At 46.0% G+C, this 22,556-nt stretch overlaps 2 protein-coding genes across 2 annotated transcripts in view; both read left to right on the top strand.

Moving 5' to 3' along the window:
- Nucleotides 1-5,820, top strand: part of LOC147661109 (olfactory receptor 51G2-like) — a 30,825-nt gene extending 25,005 nt beyond the window's left edge. Inside the window, exon 3 of the mRNA XM_086951339.1 lies at nucleotides 5,757-5,820. Coding sequence (XP_086807465.1) covers nucleotides 5,757-5,820 — 64 coding nt within the window. The remainder of the gene's footprint in view (nucleotides 1-5,756) is intronic.
- An 11,569-nt stretch (nucleotides 5,821-17,389) lies between these two features.
- On the top strand, nucleotides 17,390-20,496 carry LOC147661108 (taste receptor type 2 member 40-like). The gene has a single exon (XM_086951342.1). It carries the CDS (start codon nucleotides 17,571-17,573, stop codon nucleotides 18,519-18,521), a length of 951 nt encoding a protein of 316 aa, XP_086807468.1. The 5' UTR covers nucleotides 17,390-17,570; the 3' UTR covers nucleotides 18,522-20,496.
- The last annotated feature ends 2,060 nt before the right edge of the window (nucleotides 20,497-22,556 follow it).

Raw genomic sequence — 22,556 nt, 5'->3', positions numbered from 1 at the left:
ATATGCCAAACATGGAAACACTAATCCATAAACATAATTTACCAGGAGAACATATGCACTTTAGCACTAAACAGCAGTGATAAAGTGCCCAGAGGCCAAAAACCAACACAAAAAAGGGTTAAAAAAAACAGGAGGCCAAAAAGCAAAAGATCTGGGGGTAAACCTGCTGAAAAAGCCATGTCTAACAGTGACGCACAGGAATAATTAGTATTCCTGCATCTGCAGGAATCAACACGTTTCGGCCTATAAATGGCCCATAAGCCAGTCCCAGTGAAATTCCTCATTAGTGAAAATACTACTTGTAGCTTACCTTTGTGAATATTGAAAAGTAGTAAAATTAGAATTGTAGTCTAAACTTTCTCTTAGCGAAAAGGACCCACGGTAGGTAGCAGGGTTGGGTTGTTGACAGTCTTTAATGTCCCTGAGACTTCAGAACAGGAGGCACGCCATCAAGATCTTGGAGTCCCTTTGTGTCTGGGGATGCGTAAATGCAGGCCCAGTCCTTCTCATTACCGGGCAACAATATATTAAAAAAATTGCAACATCATCCTGATAAACGGACTTTAAATTATACATTATAACTGTTTTGTAGTCAGACCTAAGAACACTGGGTTACCCTTCTCACAATCATGGTAACCAGTTTTGTTTGTGCAAAATTATGATGATATGATCTACTACTGTGTTCTGTCTGATTTTCCCTTCCTCCTCTCACCTCACACATGAGCACTTTTCCTTGCACTTCTTATTAAAGCAACAGTTCATGGATATCTTTCCATATGTCGTATTGAATATGTTATTTGCATAAGTAAAAGAATATAAAAAGGATTCCTTTCCACAGAATTTCAGTTGTTATGTCTCTTTTTCTGGTTTATTATTGAAGAGTATTCACTCTTGTGTTTAAATGATTATACATGAATTTCTCAATGACTTAGTGAATTCCCTTCACAAGTGATTCCCTCTTTGGCTCCTCCATAAGAGGTACGTCAGGACCAATTGTTGTTCTTACCACATTGCACCCGGGTCCTCTTGACGCTTTCTGGGTTACCCCATTAGTCTGTAATGGGCAATTTCTTTGTGGCCCAGAATATGCGTTGGGTTGTGTCACTTTTTTTGCAAAACCTCAACACAAAATCTTTTTTGTTATATATTGTAATGCACTCAAATGTACATAGACCTCATGATAGACCTGCTGAACATATATGTGACATGTTAAGGTCTGTTGTTACTTCTTGTGATGTTACAGTCTGTGAGGTTATGGGTTCTTCTGATGCTACTTCCTGTGATACCATGAGCGATGTCACGCTCTGTGATGTTGCATACTGTGATGTCAATTGCCATGATATCACTTGCACACTTCCTAACTTGGTTAGTCCACCCACTTTTATTTTTAGGACTTGTGCGCTGCCCACATCTATACAGGGCAGAAATATAGAGACTCTTTCAGTGGCAAATGATTGCCTCAGTTGTACTGGGCCATACACCCATGCAAATGCGGGGTCTCCCCACCACGTTAAGATCATGCCAGCATACATTTAGCACGTGCACGATTTATAGTACAGAAGGGGCGACGCAAGCCCCAGATGACTGAAATCATGCACAGCAGAAGGTCAGGGGTGTAAGTGACATTAAGGGAACTAAAAAGCACAGAATTATTTTCTCACAACAATAACTTTACAACTATAGCGTAATTTAACCAGTTTTTCATTTTTTTGGACCACTTGCATTCAATCACAAAAATGTGACCAAATTGAATATTACGGCATGCAAGACGTGCGTGAGCCACGTATTTTTCCACGTTTGTTTTTAGCAAGTTGGGCGTGCAATCAGCACGTGATCATTCCAGCCAGTGATTATCAATCAATACGTGGTTTGTTTCACAAGTCCACTTTGGCCTATGTCTCCTGCTGCACAGCCTTTTTCATGGCAATCATATTTCAATGTACTCTACTAGCTAAGTGAAGGCATCAGCTTTAGATTCATGGGTTGCGATGGGAAATGCAGTGTTAGTCTCAGGAAGGGAAGCCAGATAGAAGCCACACCTATGCCGTAGGCACTGTTTGTGGCAATCGATACTGGGGCCATGGTTAATGTACGGAAGGCGATCGAATGTGTGATTCTGAGTCAGGTGAAATAAATCACAGCGAGTGGCATACTGAATGAACCTCATCCACAATGCCCATTACAGGCTTCTCCGACTCTTCCAAACACCACGGTCTGGGTGGAATGAACCAAGGTAGAAATACAAAGGTGGGGGGCAGGTGGAGAGCAAGTAAGAGGGGAGCGAGAGGGAAAATAAAGATATAACCAGGGCTTTAAGTGGGCCGGGTCCTGCCAGTCCTCAGCACTGCCAGTTCTAAAAAGCAGGTGCTGAGGACTGACGTCCAGTGGGTCCCGTGCTCACTATGCCACTGGAGTCAAGCTATCCAGGATGAAGACGGCTGATAGCCAGAAACCGGTCCCAGGATGCTTGATTCCGGTCCAGGGCAGACATGGCTTGGCAGTTCGGGCTGGACTGTTCCCATGAGGCACAGGGTCAGACTGATTTGTATATGGACATGTCTGAACTGGGGTGGCTTGGTGAGCAAAATAACGATGGACTAAGCCCAGATCTGTGACTGGGGGTGAATGTTTTGCCATTGTACAATATTCCCTCCATCATCTTGTGTGTTTTGCAGAGACAGGTCCCTATGAGAGAGCACCCATTTTTACCTTCACAGTGGAGGAAAAAGAAGCTTAACTCTGCATCTGTCACTGCTTTTGATGTAACTTCAAAGAGACTAATTTTTCAGTTTTATACAATGCAAACTTGGAGCAAACATGAGCCCAGTTTCAGATTTAAAGAAACAATCCAGTGGCACTGAAAGATTAGAACATCTGTCTGTGAGAATGCTTCTTTCAACGGCGGCCAGGACAGATGGGTCGGTGCCAGACAGCACACAAGTGACCATATGAAAAACATTACAGATATTCTGAAAACGTTGGATGGGCAAGATGTTAGGTAGTGGCAACTGCACATAGGTATGGGTGAGAGAGTACCTGAATGAGGTCTTAGAAAAAGCTCATGAGATCACTGCCAGAGGGACAGGGGGCAAACAAGTACAGAGGCATAGATTCAGCATGGCCGCAACCCATGCCACTTTCCTCTCCACCACCAGGCCCTGGCAATGCTCTAACCCCCACCCCCCCAATCCCCTCATCTGACCCACAGCCCTTAGAGGCATCCACTATCCATACTCTATGATGTACACCATCAACTGGTGGGAAATTTAGATTCCAATAATGGTTGATGTTTCATTTATGTTAATTCTTTTTTACCTTTTTGAAAATAAGCCAATAAAACGATTTAAACACAGATCTCTTTCACTCTCCCAGGACATGATTTATAGTCTGGCTGGAAGATTTTCCTTCTGAAACTTTACCTAATATTCCACTTCCACTGAGATTATGGAGGAACATCTGCCTTCTATAGAGAGCTTCAACAAGACAGAGGAGGCCTCAGATCAAGATGGCTGCATCCACCATGAAAAGGGCAAATGTATGGGGGAAACATCTGACACAAATCCAATGAATGCATGTGCTACTTGGTAGAACGCTCTACACTATATTAAGATGCCTTAACCTTACTTAAAAAACACAGTTGTTGTTTGTTATGTAATGGGATCTGGACTTGCATTTTCAGACCACGTCCTGCTGGATGTTTGCAATATCTTGGGGACTTTATGCGTAACTTTTAAAGAAACTCCGCCTTCACTTCCATGGCCATCTACCAACGAGTAACTTCTGTGAGGCCTGGTGATGCATTAGTCACACTTCAGCTGGTGTTGGCCTTCCACCATTGTATGCAGCGCTTGCTCCACAATTTGGCAGACAAGATATCGGGTCTGGCGGGGTGGCCAAGACAGCTTTCGAGCCAGGGTGGCTTTGGCATAGAAGGAATGGGTGGGCAGGTTCTGCAATAATATGTTTGCAGGTAAGTAGGATATGATAATGTGGCTGTCCTAAACAATTTTGACACATGTACGGCAATGCAACCATAGTTAGGGAGGTAAGACCTTTTGCAATCAAATCTCAGTCTCATCTATCGCAAGTGGAGTATGCAGACAGCCACAGACTGTTCCCACTCACACAGCTTTCATTAGGATCTATAGTTTGAATTCTTGTTCCATGACACAGAAGACCATGGGTGAATCTAGAAAACCCTACCAACAAACGTTAGCACAGAAGCAATCGATTGGGCATGCAGCATTTTAATTCTATGTACAAACTAGAAAAGCTATAGTAAGTTTGACTTTGCAGAGTCAGGGCTCAGCCAAGCCAAGGTTACTGGGGCAGGCTAAAACAATGACCTCTTAAAAGAAAGGATCCAAAGTCTGGTGAATTATCATGACCTGAGGAACCCTGTTTTACTATAGCCTTATAGCCCCCCGTAGAGGGCTATACCGGCTATTAAAGGCCCTCTCCAGCGTTAAAGGCCCGAGCCGAAGGCGAGAGCCTTTAACAAGGGAGAGGAACTTTATTAGCCGGTATAGCCCAGCTACGAAGGGCTTTAAGGCTGTTAGAACATTCTGCCACTAGAGGGCAGTATGCTCTAACAAATTAAAACAAAGGCTCATGGGAGCGTGAGGGGATTGGAATCCCCTCCTGCTCCCTGAAGCCTTTGTTCACAGCCAGAGCTGTGAACAAAGAAACATTGGAATGTTGGAGCTCCAGGCTTATACCAGCCATTATAAGCCCGGAGCACTCCATTGTTTTCAATGGAGCTCTCAACATTCCAATGTTCTAATAACAATTGAAAGTTTTGTGAACAAAAATACTGTTTCTAAAAAAGAAAGTGAGTTCACAACTCCGTTTGTCCACACAAAAGTGCACAAATAAGTAAATGGAACCAGTCAGCAAGCCAAACGTGACATCTAACCAGTGTCGTAAGGCAAAATGATGTGGCACCTCTACGGAATGCGGTGAGGGGCCCTTGAGAAGTCCACATCTCACAGATATTGATCTGCCTTGGGCTCCTTATATGGTTGGGTACCTCCTATGCCACAGGGCAGCAGGGGCTTGCGTTTCGCCCCTGCATCTAACCACCCATTCATCTGTTGAGAAGGCATTCAATTCCCACAGCCAGCACAGTCATATAAGACATAGGGGCAGTGGTGAAGTAGATTGATATAGAGTGATGCATCATATCGTGTAGCTCATTGGCCTAGAGCATTCACTGCACGGGAATATGTTTCAAACCACGGTCATAGATAATTCTCTGCCAGCAAATCTGTAGAAGTGGAATGATCATTTAACAAATGCAGGTTAACATGTGTGTGACTTGACTTTGCTGTGTCTGAGTGCCAGTGACTGGCAGGCAGGATTCAAACTTAGAAATTAGTGCTACGTTCCTGGTAAGAGAAGAGCTCCTTAAATATTTACATCCTTTTAAGAGAGTCATGGGTAAGCACCAGCTCAGCTGAGGACAAGTGAGTATGACTTAAAACCTACATTTTAAAGTGCTAAGAAACAGCAACATCTTTGTTACCAAGCACTTTGAAAGACAAAATTCATTATTTATTATTTGATCACCCTGAATAGTAAATAGTATTTATTAAGATGTACAGAGTGCTGTATGTTATCTAAAACCATTGTTGACAGCAGGGAGGAGCCAGGACTCAGGAGAGGTGAAGCCCCTCCCTCCCGTCATATACAACATATTACTATCTCCAGACCTTTGTGCGTGCATTCTGCTTCGCTGTTTATTCATGTTTCATAAGCTCTACTCAACAGGCAGAAATTGAATGTCCTGATGATGATCCGTACATTACCCCAATGGATTGAAACGCTGTCGACCCCTCAAAACACATTATACGCTCAAAATTCTCCATTTGAATATTGTAAAGGTGTTCTTCGTGATTTGTTCTCTGACACTGGGAATTGTTCCTATGTAACAAATCACAAGCTTTGCCTGAGCCCCCTGCTGTTTTGTTTGTCTTGTATTCTATTGGTTACGTAGGGCACAGGCTTGTGTCCCACTTTATGCATTAATGTTTAACCATATAAGTAAATATTAGACCTCTGTCCGGCTGGACATGTCAACTTAATATAGTACCGATTGAGTCTATATTGATTGTTTGTTTTCCTATCTCTAACTGCTCTAGGGACCGTTGTTGTTTAAAATAATACAGTGTTGACATAGAGCACACTTATATACGTTTTGGTGGACTCTTGTGCAGACTACAATAGAGGTGCTGACTGCTCTGTCCTGTTAACCACTGCTGTCGTTCTATCATAGTATAATTTACATGCTGAAATGATTTCTGAGTGAAGAATCATACATTTTTGTAGTGCTATTTAGCTAATCAAATTATGTGTGTGCTTCCGGTGCAGAGTTGGAAGCTCAGAGATCATTGGCCTTCCGGTCTGAGTTAATTGGTCTTCAGGTGCGGAGTTGGTAGCTCTGTGATCATTGGCCTTCTGGTGCAGAGGTGGGAGCTCTGAGATCATTGGCCTTCCGGTGCAGAGCTGGAAGCTCTGAGATCATTGGCCTTCTGGTGCAGAGTTGGGAGCTCAGAGATCATTGGCCTTCTGGTGCAGAGTTCGTAGCTCTGAGTTCATTGGTCTTCAGGTGCGGAGTTGGTAGCTCTGATATCATTGGCCTTTGGTGCAGAGTTGCTAGCTAGGAGATCATTGACCTTCTGGTGCAGAGTTGGTAGCTCTGAGATCATTGGCCTTCCGGTGCAGAGTTGGAAGCTCTGAGATCATTGGTCTTCTGGTGCAGAGTTGGGAGCTCAGAGATCATTGGCCTTCTGGTGCAGAGTTCGTAGCTCTGAGTTCATTGGTCTTCAGGTGCGGAGTTGGTAGCTCTGAGATCATTGGCCTTTGGTGCAGAGTTGGTAGCTCTGAGATCATTGGCCTTCTGGTGCAGAGTTGGTAGCTCTGAGTTCATTGGCCTTCTGGTACAGAGTTGGTAGCTCTGAGATCATTGGCCTTCCGGTGCAGAGTTGGAAGCTCTGAGATCATTGGTCTTCTGGTGCAGAGTTGGGAGCTCAGAGATCATTGGCCTTCTGGTGCAGAGTTCGTAGCTCTGAGTTCATTGGTCTTCAGGTGCGGAGTTGGTAGCTCTGAGATCATTGGCCTTTGGTGCAGAGTTGGTAGCTCTGAGATCATTGGCCTTCTGGTGCAGAGTTGGTAGCTCTGAGATCATTGGCCTTCTGGTGCAGAGTTGGTAGCTCTGAGATCATTGGCCTTCTGGTGCAGAGTTGGTAGCTCTAAGATTATTGGCCTTCTGGTGCAGAGTTGGTAGCTCTGAGATCATTGGTCTGGAGCCAACGTCAGTGCTAAGGACCCGGGCTGTGTCTCCACAAGTAAGAGGTGGTGGCCCAAGAAGTACTTGAGTGCAGGATATGGAAACAGTGTATGTTTTGTACATGACATCCGAAGGGCTATACGGGTGATGCTGATTTTTGTTTTGTATGTCACAGGGCAGTATATGCTGCATGAATTGGGCAGAATATGCAATATAAAAATCGATCCAGGAGCCCTTAGGGCTGCAGTTTAGGACCAATGGCCAGTTGGTTTGTTAATAGCTTTATTGTCATTTTTCTAAATCATTTAATAGCAGATTTAATTTTCCTATAATTTGTTAATGCAAAAATGCGTATTACATTTATATAAGGCAGAGCTAACCAGAGGTCTTCAAACTCCTTACAGGCTCCCCATCAAGAGGTTGAGTCAGAGCATTTGCCAGTTAGAAGGATGAGGTCAGTGAGGGGGATAGGAAAAATGGAAGGTGCCCTGTGACCCCCACAATCTTTGCCTCTCTACTCTATTCCCTGCCTTCATTGGTTTTTGACCACCCCCTAATTTCTACTTTCATTCTATCTGTGCCTCTCTGGTGCAAAGGGAGCAGCTCTGGAGCATGTGTGGCATGGGGCAGAGGTGGGTGATATGGGAGCATGTTTGTAGCGGGGTCAGTGGTGGCTGACATGGGGGCATGTTTGTTCCTGGAACAGAGGTGCTTGATATGGGTGCTAATGTGTACCTGGGGCAGAGGGGGTTGCTTTGGGTGCATGTTTGGACCTGGGGCAGAGGTGGTTGATATGGTAGCATGTTTGAAGCTGGGGTGGAGATGGTTGATATGGGTGCATGTTTGTTCCTGGGACGGAGGTGGTTGATATGGGAGCATGTTTGTAGCAGGGGCGGAGGTGGTTGATATGGGAGCATGTTTGTAGCTGGAATATACCTCGTTATCGCGCAATCTTTTTCTCCGCAGGGAATTAAACTGCGGTTGTTACAACGACCACATTGTAATACTGCATACCATTACCCCGCAAGTCGTAACAACGACTTACAGAGGGGGCGCTGGATGTTGGTATCGTAAAATGTACTATTCCAACTCCAGTCTGTGCGGACATTGGGGAAGGTGTTGGATTTTCAATCCAACATCTTCTCCCCCCCTCCACAAGTTGTTGTTCCAACTTGTGGAGTAATGGTATGAGGAATTAAAACGTGGCCGTTGTATCAACCGTGTTGTAATTCCCTGTGGAGAAAAAGTTTTGTGTTAAACATTGTTTACCTTGTAGCTGGGGCAGAGGTGGTTGATATGGGTGCATGTTTGAATCTTGTGCGGAGGTGGTTGATATGGGTGCATGTTTTTTACTGGGAAGGCGGTGGTTGAAATGGGAGCATGTTTGTTCCTGGGGTGGAGGCTGTTGATATGGATGCATGTTTGTAGCTGGGGCAGAGGTGGTTGATATGGGATCATGTTTCTAGCTGGGGCGGAGGTGGTTGATATGGGTTCATTTACGGTTCTTTGTGCTTGTTTGGTGTAAACTCTATTTTTCCCCTGTATTTGCGCTTATTTGTGCCTGTTTTTACTGTAATCTCATTTTTTTCCGTGTTTGCTCTCCTTCCTTGTTGTCCGCCTACCTCGCCGCCCCCCGCCCTCCCTTCCCGCCACTGCCGCTTGTCCCCGCCCCTTTTTTGCCTTCTGTAACCCTCCCCGCTCCCGCCTCCCAGCTGCTCCGCCCACCCGCGCACTTGGCCTTAAATGGTGACCGTGCGACGCAGGTGAGTGTGACCCACTTGTGGGACACCCCCGCGCCGCACGGCCACCAGCTGCTGCGTGTGCCCCTTGGCGCCCTCTGCCTCGCTGCTGCCTCGTTTGCCGGCTGCCGCCGCTGCAAGTGTTTTTGCCCTTGTTTTTACGGTTCTTTGTGCTTGTTTGGTGTAAACTCTATTTTTCCCCTGTATTTGCGCTTATTTGTGCCTGTTTTTACTGTAATCTCATTTTTTTCCGTGTTTGCTCTCCTTCCTTGTTGTCCGCCTACCTCGCCGCCCCCCGCCCTCCCTTCCCGCCACCGCCGCTTGTCCCCGCCCCTTTTTTGCCTTCTGTAACCCTCCCCGCTCCCGCCTCCCAGCTGCTCCGCCCACCCGCGCACTTGGCCTTAAATGGCGACCGTGCGAACGCGCAGCGGTCACGCGCAGCGGGCGCGCCGATTGTGCGCCGAAGGCGCGCCAAAGGTAAGCCCGTCTGCGCCCGTCCGCGACCGGATCGCGCCCAGCGCCAGGACCCCTGGCCCACGAAGACCCCGACCTACCCGCCTGACGTACTCCGCCGCCACCCTCATCGCACTCAACACCGGCCGACTCCCAGAATGCCACCAAGCCACTCCTAGACGCACCCACGGACCTTTCAGCTGCCACACCTGCAAGTTCTCCTGCATCCAGACCAGCCCCGCACCAGCACCCGCCAAGTCGAACACCAGCAGCACCCACCTCAAGTGCATCCTGCTCAACACCCGCTCCGTCCACAGACACGCCATCGAACTCTGGAACCTCCTAGACGCCACAGCCCCTGACGTTGCCTTCCTCACGGAGACCTGGATGAACGCCTCTTCAGCGCCCGACATCGCCATCGCCATCCCAGAGGGCTACAAGATCGTCCGTAGGGACCGAAACGCCAACCAGATGGGAGGAGGCATCGCCATCATCCACAGGAACACCATCCGCCTCACGACCAGCACCGACAACACCCTGACCACCGCCGAACACCTGCATTTCCAGATCCACACCAACCCGAACACCACCCTCAGAGGCACCCTGATCTACCGACCCCCTGGACCACGCACGCAATTCAGCGAGGACATCGCCGACTTCATCAGCCCGCATGCCCTCCCCTCCGCTGACTACATCCTCCTGGGAGACCTCAACTTCCATCTGGAGAACAACAACGACCACAACACCAGCACCCTGCTCGACAACCTTGCCAACCTGGGACTCAAGCAACTGGTGTCCACCCCCACCCACCTCGCCGGACACACACTCGACGCCGTCTTCTCATCCAGCACAGACACCGACTTCAGCCACGCCACAGAGCTTCAATGGACGGACCACAGCTGCGTCCACTTCACCTTCAAGAGAACGACGACCCACCATCACCAGCAACAGACCGCCCGCAGAAGCTGGAACAAGATCACAGCAGACCAGCTCGCCACCTCCCTGAGCCAGCACCCTCCTGCCAGCTCAGCGAACCCCAGCCAGGCCGCCGACAACCTCACGAAGTGGATCAGCAACTGCGCTGACGAACTCGCCCCGCTGAGGACCCCGCCTAGCAGACCCGGCAGCAAGAAGGCCCCATGGTTCACCGACGAACTCAAGAGCTCCAAGAAGAACTGCCGAGCCCTCGAGAAAGTCTGGAAAAGGGAACCGACACCGGACAACAGGACCTCCTACAAACTTGCCACCCGGAAACACCACCAGCTGATCCGCGCCGCCAAGAAAACAGCATTCAAGGACCGGCTGGACAACAACGCACACAACGGCAAGGAACTCTTCAACATCGTGAAAGAGCTTTCCAACCCCAGCGCAGAAAACAACGACATCACCCCATCGCAAGACCTCTGCAACTCCCTCGCCTCATACTTCCACAACAAGATCACGGACATACACAGCAGTTTCAACAACCAACCAACGCACACCATGACCGACCAACCTCCCCCCCCCACCACCACCCTCCACGCCTGGACCCCGATCAGCACCGAAGACACCATCCGCACGATGAACTCCATTCACTCCGGATCACCGACCGACCCCTGCCCTCACCACGTCTTCAACAGGGCCGACGCTGTCATCGCACCCCACCTGCGAGACATCATCAACACCTCCTTCGAAACCGCCATCTTCCCTGAGAGCTGGAAACACGCCGAACTCAGCGCCCTACTCAAGAAACCAACAGCGGACCCCACCGACCTCAAGAATTACCGCCCCATCTCGCTTCTCCCGTTTCCAGCCAAAGTCATCGAGAAGACCGTCAACAAGCAGATGGCCGCCTTCCTCGAGACGAACGGATCCCTCGACCCCTCACAGTCCGGCTTCCGAGCCAAACACAGCACCGAGACCGCCCTCATCGCTTCCACCGATGACATCCGAGCCCTGATGGACAATGGAGAAACAGCGGCCCTCATCCTCCTAGACCTCTCCGCGGCATTCGACACGGTCTGCCACCGCACCCTAGTACGGCGCCTCAGCAACATCGGAATCCAGGACAAGGCGCTGGAATGGATCATCTCCTTCCTCGACGGAAGAACACAGAGAGTCCGCCTACCACCGTACAAGTCAGAGGCCTCCGAAGTCATCTGCGGCGTCCCCCAAGGATCATCCCTGAGCCCCACCCTCTTCAACGTCTACATGAGCCCCCTCGCGGCCATCGTACGCAAACACCACCTCAGCATAATCTCCTACGCCGACGACACCCAGCTGATCCTCTCCCTGACCAACGACCCCGCCGCCGCCAGAGCCAACCTGCACGAAGGGATGAAAGAGGTAGCCGAGTGGATGACGACCAGCCGCCTGAAACTGAACTCGGACAAGACGGAGGTCCTCATCCTGGGCTCCTCACCCTCCGCCTGGGACGACTCCTGGTGGCCCCCCGCCCTGGGCACCGCACCCAAACCGACAGACCATGCTCGAAACCTGGGCTTCATCCTGGACTCCTCCCTCTCCATGACCAGGCAAGTCAACGACGTCTCCTCGGCGTGCTTCAACATCCTACGCATGCTACGGAAGATCTTCTGGTGGATCCCCACAGAGACCAGGAAGACCGTCACCCAGGCCCTCGTCACCAGCCGACTGGACTACGGCAACGCCCTCTACGCCGGCACCACCGCCAAGCTCCAGAAGAGACTCCAGCGGATCCAAAACGCCTCAGCCAGACTCATCCTCGACATCCCACGATCCAGCCACATCTCCGGACATCTGAGAGACCTTCACTGGCTCCCCGTCAACAAGAGAATCACCTTCCGCCTCCTCACCCACGCACACAAAGCCCTACACGACCAAGGCCCGAGCTACCTCAACAACCGAGTCAAATTCTACGCTCCCAAACGCCACCTCCGATCAGCCGACCACGCCCTCGCCGCCGTCCCCCGCATCCGAAGAGCGACTGCAGGAGGAAGGTCCTTCTCCTACCTGGCCGCCAAGACCTGGAACTCCCTCCCGTCCGACCTGCGCCTGACCCAAGACCACCTCTCCTTCAGGAAGAAGCTGAAGACCTGGCTGTTCGAGCAGTAGCGGCACCCCCACCCCCAGCGCCTTGAGACCCTACGGGTATGTAGCGCGCTTTATAAATGTCACTGATTGATTGATTGATGTTTGTTCCTGGGATGGGGGTGGTTGATATGGGTGCATGTTTGTTCCTGGGATGGAGGTGGTTGATTTGGGTGCATGTTTGAACCTTGGGCGAAGGTGGTTGATATGGGTGCATGTTTGTAGCTAGGGCGGAAGTGGTTGATATGGGAGCATGTTTGAACCTTGGGCGGAGGTGGTTGATATGGGTGCATGTTTTTTACTGGGATGGCGGTGGTTAAAATGGGAGCATGCTTGTTCCTCGGATGGAGGTAGTTGATATGGGAGCATGTTTGCACCTGGGGCAGAGGAGGTTGATATGGGTGCATGTTTGTTCCTTTGACAGAGGTGGTTGATCTCGGTGCATGTTTGTTCCTGGGACAGAGGTGGTTCATATGGGAGCATGTTTGTAGCTGGTGGGGAGGTGGTTGGTATGGGCGCAGTTTGAACCTTGGGCGGAAGTAGTTGATATGGGTGCATGTTTGTAGCTGGGGCGGATGTGGTTGATATGGGAGCATGTTTGTAGCTCGGGCGGAGGTGGTTGATATGGGTGCATGTTTGTAACTGGGGTGGAGACATTGGAGTATGTTTGTTACTGGGACGGAGGTGGTTGATATGGGTACATGATTTCACCTGGTGCGGAGGTGGTTGATATGGGTGCATGTTTGTAGCTGGGGCAGAGGTGGTTGATATAGGAGAATTTGTGTAGCTGGGGCAGTGGTGGTTGATATGGGAACTAGTTTGTGCCTGGGGCAGAGTTGGCAACACACAATGAGTAAGTTTGTGCAACATCTAAGTTGTATATGAGCCAGTTGGACTGCGGCAACTTTGTAGGGGACAGTGCTTTCTTTTGTGTCTCCATTCACTTTCCATATATTACAGTGATTTTTATTTATATGTTTGCTCATGGCCTGCAACTGATTGTGCCCTCTGCCCCTTGTTCTCCAATTCCTGCTCCAATTCCTTTTTAATCACGTTCCCCTCATTTCCACTTCATTGTGTTGTTTTGGGCCCAGGAGAGTGCAGGCAAGAAACATGAATCTAACTCCTTGCCTGCCCTCTGCCGGGCAGAAAACATAAGTTTACTCCCTCCCAGCAGGAGCAAAAACAAAAGCTGCACTAGCCAGGCTGAACACTCCACTAATTTAGCCAGCTCCCACCATTACCCAGGAGGAGAGATATCAGGGGATCTGGCATTGCTGAGTGAGCCGGGGGCCTCCCTCTGTGGACTCCAAGAACTCTCAGTGTTGTGGCTGCCCAGAGTGGGACCAAATAAAAAAGTTATAAAAATCGCACTACCACTGGACCAAGGATGGGTGTTGTCTGGGGAGTCAGACGGGAAACTGGGGCCATTTACCTTCCCAGGTCAGGCCACGTGCCGAATCCCATGCAACTACGACCTTCAGCCGAAGGCTCTGTGCCCAACCCTACTCTGCACATGAGATGGACATCATATTTCACAAAATTTAAAAAAAAACATAGAAATCAACTGAAAAAAACAAAGCTAAAAATGACATTATATTTAGTTGTTGTAATATCTTACTTTACATTGAAAATCAAAATATAGAACCTCACTAAAATTTTTTTTATAGTTAGGTAAAAATGTCAGTTATAACATCCCATTTAAAATTTTTAAAAAACACTGAAACTGGCCAGTTATAGTTATATGAATTAACTATACCATGTGTCCTAAATTAACTATAACTCACGCCCTTGCCATACACTGCTAGTTACCTCACATATAACATTACTCGTGACAATGATAGAGCGCGCAGGTCACCTGAACAGTTTTACCATACTCACCTGGGCCCATAAACAACATATGATGAGATTTAATCAGGTAACCTGTGCACTTTTACTCTAATCAGTGACTTAGAATTTCCATTTTGGACCTATACCACTGACTTACCAATCCTCGTCATCGGTACCTAAAGTCCTAAGGGATCAAAGGAGTTAGAATAATAGGTAGAATAATAACATTTGTACTCATATAATAACCACAAACTCGGGAACGTTTAAAATCTTTATCTAAATTCTTTAAAATGTCATAATCCAAGCATTGAACAATAGAAATGTTTCAATTAGAAAAATAACGATTAGAATGAAAATATGCAGAGATTTTATAAAGCAATCTTTACGCATTCAACATTAGGGTGGGAAGAGAGAAGGAGGCACTACAATGACGTACCCACATTTACTTATATTTACCTAGAATGGTGCGTAGAAATAACCTTGGCCATTGGTCAGTCAAAGGATAGAGCCCAAAGTGCCAGTGCCAGCATAGACGACAGGTGCTGACCAGAAATCAGGACAGGTGCAACCAGATTTGGATCAGGACAGGACCATCACAGGCTAAAACTGGCTCTCACAGTTAAAGTTGCTACGCCATCGCTACAACCCTCTCTGCAGCTAACAGTCAAAACCCCGATTGGGTTATCGAATTCTCCGACAGAGTGCTCCGCCAGCACCCTTACTCCCGAACCCCGATTGGGTTATCGAATCTTCTGACCGAGTGCTCAGTCAGCATGCACCTCTGCTCACGATCACCTATTGAGTGTGTTGGGTCAATGACAGGTCAGCTATTCGGAGAAGTCGGACAAATTAACTAGCTAAGCTTACTCTAGTTATACTATTTTCCAGGTCAGTTTACCGCCCCCCAATGTTGCAAGTGTAAGGATCCCCAATTTTGATTGGATAAAAAGACGGGGAGAGGTCATCACACCACACTAAAATGAAACTTTGTAGAATGAATATCAATGTTAACGTTCCCGCCCATCAATTTTTATTTCTCATGCATCTTTATTCCACCCAACAATGGATTAATTTAATATTGAATACAATGTATTGACATTGGTACAGTTGGTTTTCCTCTCGTGTGGTCATTAGTTGACTTTCTCAGGCGCATCTTGGATGAGACTGTCCTTGGCTTTGTTTCAATGACAAATGACTTCAGCTCCTTCAGTAGTTTGACATGCGCAGTGACATTTTTCAAGATGGAGTAATAACGCTCTCAGGCCCAAGATTATCATAACATGAAAAATACAAAAGAAACAGTTTTAGAAAGAGAATAAATGAATGCTCTGTACACCACTTATCTCTACTCTATTCCCATTACTTTATTTTAACTCTTGCATTAAAAGTTAGGCAGAACGAACAGCTTAGCAAAAGCAGCAGTGCAAGCTTCTTGCATGTAAGAACATAGAGCAGCCATCGTAGTTCTAGTGCGCAGAATCAAAATATTCCCTCCAAAGCAGAAAGTACGTCATGTCACGTGAGTGTGACAGACGCATGCGCAGTAAGAAATCCCGCATAGCAGCGGCCATTTTAGTGTAAGCAAATTTTCGTTAGTAAAAGCACATATGCAAACATACGCGTGCACATTTTGTGTAATCCCCTGCATGCTGGCTTGATCTTTTTGGTGCAGAAAACATACTTTGGATTACACAGCACAGAGTACACTTGGCTGCAGTTTCCAAAGACCAAAAATCACAACTAAATTCAGGTTTCAGGGTCGCAAATTATGCACGGTTTGGACATCCGTGGAGTCCCTATAACATGGTACTTCTTTCTCTCAATATTCGTGCATTGTGTTGGACCTCACTTTTCTTTGGCAAGGACTATATATGGCGCGCGCAGTGGGAGCCAAAGGCATGTGCTGTGGTCCCTGAACATGTCCTCACGCCGTGGTTGCATTTTCTGGTGTCAAAGATGTTTCTCGTGCGGTTTGTGTGCAAGATTTCAACCCGTTCAAAAACTCCTGTTAGCGCCTAGTCACCCATTTGGTTTTTGGAGCTTTGCAAGTAGTTTATTGATTAATTAAAGTAATGTCTAGCCGTTTATGGTTGTAGCATTTGGTGTCCTCCTGTGGCTCTTGGTATTTCGCTGACACTTTTTGTGAGCTGGAAAAGACGAATACATAACTTACTTAGGCAGCTACAAGTGTGGACCTGGCACCTGGCACAGTATTCTCAAATTATTTTATTTCTCTGAATCAGGCTTAGAACTGTATGTCAACTTCAGAAGTGCACAAAAATTACATTAAAAGTACCTCTAATTCCCCTGGAATCTGTTTAATTCCACTTCCCGGTCCCATGATCTGCTGGTTGATCACAGAAATACCAACAAACATGGCAGTCAGTGGTGTGGGAAGGTTTGCAGAATAAGAGCACTTTGAGTACAAATCGTACAAAGAATAAAACGTGGCTTTTGTTTGCATACAAGTATGTAGTTGAAGCTGGGATGGCCATATGTGAAGGCTGTGAAAGAAAAGAACTCTTAACATTTATTAGTAGTTTCAGTTCACTCAAGGGATCTGTTTTGTGCCTTGTCTGAGGTGCGTGTTATTACATTATATTTCTGAACGGCTATTATTTAATTTCAGCTACTTTTTAAATAAGGACGTATTTTGGGTCAGAAAGGGGCCATGTTTATTTTATTGACTAAAATAATGTCTTATATCTCCATAAAGTCTCTCCAAACAGCACATCTGCAGAGCACAAGGCAGCAAGGTCAAGGGAAATCATTGCTGGCTACAGGATATGCAGAACACTGCCCATGTGCCAAGTTAAGTATTTACTTTAAGGAAGCGATTAAAGGAAACTGTTTACTTGGCCAGCGCTACCCGGAGTGAGGAAGCCGAAACATGTTGACCTCGTAAACGTCACGGAGCCCTGAATGCGCCGCTGAGAGTGTCTGAGCAGGCATAGGAAGGAAATGGGTCAATTCTCAGGGGGTGTCTTATTGCAAAGCCCTCCTCGTGCAACATCACAAGATTCGAAGGGCAGAGTTTTCATCATTCCCTCTCAGCAAGTCTCAAAGAGGAAAGTGAAGGGTCTTGATGCTATTTCAGCAAGATAGGAGAAGAGACAGGTCCAGAAACATCACCAGTGAAAGAGATATATGCACTCTCCGGACATTGCAAAGTTTGGACTATTCAAAGAACTGGAGAACTGGAATATTTGAGAATGGTGGCGCTCAACTATGTCACTTCGATCATTCACATTCTGATTTTTCTGGTTGGCTCGATGGGAAGCTCCTTTATCGTAGTTGTCAATGCCATCTACTGGTTTAAGAAGAGGCGCCTGATCTCCAGTGACATCCTGGTAACCAGCATGGGGCTCTCCAGCTTGAGTGTTCAGTGCTGTGTGGCTGTGACCATCTACTGCTCCCAGCTCTCCAGAGGTGTCTACTCGCTGGATGAGGTTAGTAAGACCTTCTACATCGTACGTATGTTTCTCTTCCAGACCAGCTTGTGGTTCGCCACCTGGCTTTGTGCCTGCTGTTGCGTCAAGGTTGTCAACCTCAACCAGAGTCACTTGCAACATTTTAAAGCCAACTTCCCTGAAATGGGCCCCTGGCTTCTCCTGGGCTCTGTGATATTTTCTTTGGCCCTGTCTCTTCCAGCCATTTGGGATATTTCCAGAGAAGTGGTGACCAACACCACCGTGGGTGTATGGGGAAATGGCACCACGCCCAGTGTCATCTTCCGCAGCCGGTGCTCCTGCATATTTGTGATATACATCATTGGATCTTCCGCCGCCTTCTTTATATTCCTCATCTCTGCCGTCTTGCTAATCACTTCCTTGTGCATACATGTCAGACGCATGGGGCAAAAGGCAGCCGGGACCAGTAACCCACGGATGGGCACCCACCTGCGTGCAATTAAATTGGTGATGTCTTTCTTACTCCTTTACGGTGCTCTGTTTGTCTCTGCGGTGCTCATTATTTCCTCCACGCTGCTGCCCGGAGACCCCTGGTACATTGTGTGCTCGCTTGTGTTGTGCACGTGTCCATCCTTGCTTCCATTCATCCTGATATGGTGGAACACGAGACTAAAGAGGACACTCACTGAGTTGTTTCGTTGTGGGCAATTCTGCCTTGGAGAACCTTCTTCCCAAACATCATCGACAGGCTGATGGGTCCAAGGAGAACATGTAAGCTGCCTCAACTATGTAGAGTTTCCTACAGACATCAACGTTTTCCTCCTGGGTTTGTCCCCCCCCCCTTACCCTCACTGAGTCCTTTTACCATGATTTATTTAGAAAAACTGCATTTGGCACAATTGTTATGCATTAACAAGAAACCTGGTGCCTGTGTGTAAATTGCATGGATATGTGGTAAACAAGATCTGAGATTTGAAACACATTATTTGTACACGTTAAAAGCATTGATTGATTATATGTATGTAAAGATGTATAAAAGAATAAAGTACAGGGATGAAGCAATTATTTAGAAATAGAGAGGTACAAAAAAGAAAAACCAAGAATATTATATTTGCAGACTGTGTTGCTTAGTGTTTAAAACACTGCTAATTTAATAGTAAAATGACTATGAGTTGAGGTGACAGAGCACATCAGCATTTTGTATCAGTTATTTGTATTTGACCTTGATATATTTAGATCATTTAATCAGTTTTTATGAACAGGTCTGGAATTTGCTGGTGAACTTATCTGTATATTGAAAACCTTTTATATCAGCAATAGTTCGTTTGTGGTGCAAAATGCTATTTACTGAAGGGATGCACTCCTAAGATGTGTTGCAATATAGTGCTAACAATGAGTATCACCAGTGATTTCAAACATTGTCTAAAGTTTTCCCCCCTAAGGGGCCACAGTGATTATCGCCCTTGCCCAACTTGGATGCCTTTCATCCCCCACCTCTTCGTTTGTCCATTTCCCTCCCTCTTTGTAGTCATTCAGTTGCCCTTTAGATAGGTTTGCACTTAATAAATCTGATACAACCACACATCCTGCTTCGAGCTTTTCCGCATACAAACTCATTGACACAAAATGCGATCCAAACCCCGCTCCTCCATCGCCTGTGTGACACTGTGTACAATCTCCAGCAGTCAATTCTATTCCAGTGTGCAGGATGCAGCACACATAGAAAGAGGAAGTGACCAGGAGAAATAAAGACATTTCTCCTCGTTTGGCCACCCCTGGGAAGGTGTGCCTTTTTGGCCAATTCCCAGGTGTACCAGTTCACGGAAATCTGGGAATGCGTAAAAAACCATGAGAGTTGTGTGGGAAAATCCACGTAATCCCTATGTAACACCTTTCTAGGGCAGAGTAAGGCAGCACACCAATTTGTGCTGTGTTGCCTTACTCCTGGTTCATAAGCCTGGCTTCATAGTCATACTTAGGGTTTGTGTCACGCATGTAACACGTTCCGTGGTGCTAATGCGACTCAAACCATCTCATAAAAATGGGCCCCATAGTACATAAAAGACATTTTAATTTGTTAAACACATGGGATTGGTTGGCAAAACATTTGGGATCAATTAAAAAAGTTTCACAACTCAATCTTAACTTTAGCAGTAAAGTGTGCCACTTAAAAAAAAATTAATTGTTTGCAAAAAAACTATTCATTGTTTTCAGAACTTTGCACCAAATATTTCCGTCTATGTGTAAAGTGAAATTTGTTGTTTTCTTTAATAATACTAGGCTCCTAATTTCAGAAATATAATTTGCATTTAATTTTACCTAGCGTTAGCTTGTCAGCCAAAGCATTGCTATGAAAAAACACCATGTACAATTTAAAAACATGCAAAGAACTTGTAAGTGAATTTATATGTATTATTTAAATTTAGACAATGCCATATGTTTTGTTACTGTTGTCTGCCACAATTATATGACTATGCAGTCAATGTAGTGCTCTCATATGGAACAAAAATGCCAACGGTCATCCAGATTTGGTGAGGAACACTGTGTATGTGGAATGTGGACTCAATCTCTCTCCTGTTGAATACAACCACACTTCAACATTTATTAAAAGTCTGTTCAAATGATTCAGTGCACCCATATGACTAGACAGACTCATTTATACATAGGAAAAATCTTTAAAAATGCGACCAGTGACAATTAATATTGAACAATAACACTGCCAAATCCGACCACGAGTCCCAATCACTGGTGCTAAATCAAATCAAAATTAGCAGACACTACTATGAAGAAGGGTTCCCAAACACAGTCCAAGCCCTGAGGAATCCCACATATTTCTTTTGGGTCGAAACGCCTCAGCACGGAGGGCTAGATTTACCAATTTCTCATGTGTCACAGTGAAGCAGCTGCAAATGCTGCGCTGCCAGAGAAGGAGAGAGCAGGAGAGCACCAAGTTACTAAAACATGGAGCCCCCTCCCCTCTCCCTAGAGCCAGCACTGAAATTAGCTGCAGGGCGCCAAAGAACCACCTTTGCACCATAGTGTAAGGGTCTCTCCAGGAGTCAAGTATAGGTTTTGTACTGGAAGGATACTCTTCCAGTACAAAATACTATGGTTAAACTAATTTAAAACTATTTCACACTTTTTATGTGTGCTTTACAGTGCAACACACATGTGAAGTTGGAAAGTAAAGGGAAAAACACATTTCTTCTTCATAGCACCTGATTGAAGGGTGAGCTATTTTCTGATGCTAAAACATGTCTACTTTATTTAAGATATTGAGTTTAATTTCAAAAACCTTGGGCATAATATCAAGAAAGGCGATCAAATTATCGCTAAAGCGGCGATAATGGCCTTGATAATATGTCCTTGTGAATTCCCATAGCAGTCCAGGTTCTGGTGTAAACCTGGGCTGCTATGGGAATTCACAAGGGCATATTATCAAGTCCATTATCGCCGCTTTAGCTGCAGTTTTCTGCCACTAAAGCGGCGATAAGTTTATCGCCTGTCTTGATAATATGCCCCAGTATTTTATATGCATAGGTCAGTGGGTTACTGCTTTTGTCAGAGAGATTCTTTTGTTAAAGTGAAGTTCATAAGTGACAATCGTAATCTAGCACAGTCACCTATAAACTGTCATCAAACAGCTGCTTGCAATCTGCAAGGTACAAGTTTGTAACTTATGTTTTTTCCCAGTCTTTCATTATCCTGATACTGATAAAAAGGTTTATTTGTGTGGAAATACATTTTTATTGTTAAAGTCAATTCAATACTAACCACTGTGTTATGTTCTGAATCCTGAGTTTGTGCTTCTCCAGTCCAAGTACTCTTTAAAAATGCCATCCAGTATGAATGACATGTGAGTCCTACACCTTGTGAGTTCTACACCTTGTAGTTCCCTTTGCCTTATGTAAAATTTTCTATACACGGATTTACACGTATGATTGACTGACTCTATATGTGTGTGATGTAAATTGCTCTGACATCCTACACTGTTATGAGAGATGCCAAAAAAATGAAATACACGTGACAGAGGGGCTATAGAGGGATATAAGTTGATACCACGCATACTTTTAGCACGCATACCATTACCACGCATTTTTTACAAAGCAGGACCCTTTACCATGAAAACCTTAACAACGCATTACACTACAACGCAGGTACTATTACAACGCATACCATTACAACGTAAGTATAGGTAAGTATATAATTTTTAAAATAATGTAATTAATATTAATTTAAATATTTTAATTAATTAATATTTATTTTATTATTAAATATTTTAATTAATTATATTAAATTGTATTTATTAATTTGTAAATAAATATGTTAAAAATACCCCTGTACCCCAAAACCCAAACCCAGCCCTGAAACCTAAAAATACCCCTGTACCCCAAAACCCAAACCCAGCCCTGAAACCTAAAAATACCCCTGTACCCCAAAACCCAAACCCAACCCTGAAACCTAAAAATATCCCTGTACACCAAAACCCAAACCCAACCCTGAAACCTAAAAATACCTCTGTACCCCAAAACCCAAACCCAATACCCCTAATAAATGTTTTTTAAAAAAGATAAACTTACCTATACTTACGTTGTAAGGGTATGCGTTGTAATAGTATCTGCGTTGTAGTGTAATGCGTTGTAAAGGTATTCGTGGTAAAGGGTCCTGCGTGGTAATAGTCTCGTTGTAAAAGTATTTTGTGCTAAAAGTTGCGTGGTAACAGTTACATACCCTATAGAGAGATGAGAAGCGCTGTTGGAGGGTGATAGTGGGGGAATCATTGAAGAA

This window comes from Lissotriton vulgaris, unplaced genomic scaffold, assembly GCF_964263255.1.
Source record: "Lissotriton vulgaris unplaced genomic scaffold, aLisVul1.2 SCAFFOLD_235, whole genome shotgun sequence".
NCBI lineage: Eukaryota > Metazoa > Chordata > Amphibia > Caudata > Salamandridae > Lissotriton > Lissotriton vulgaris.
This window is presented reverse-complemented; position numbering and strand designations above follow the sequence as displayed.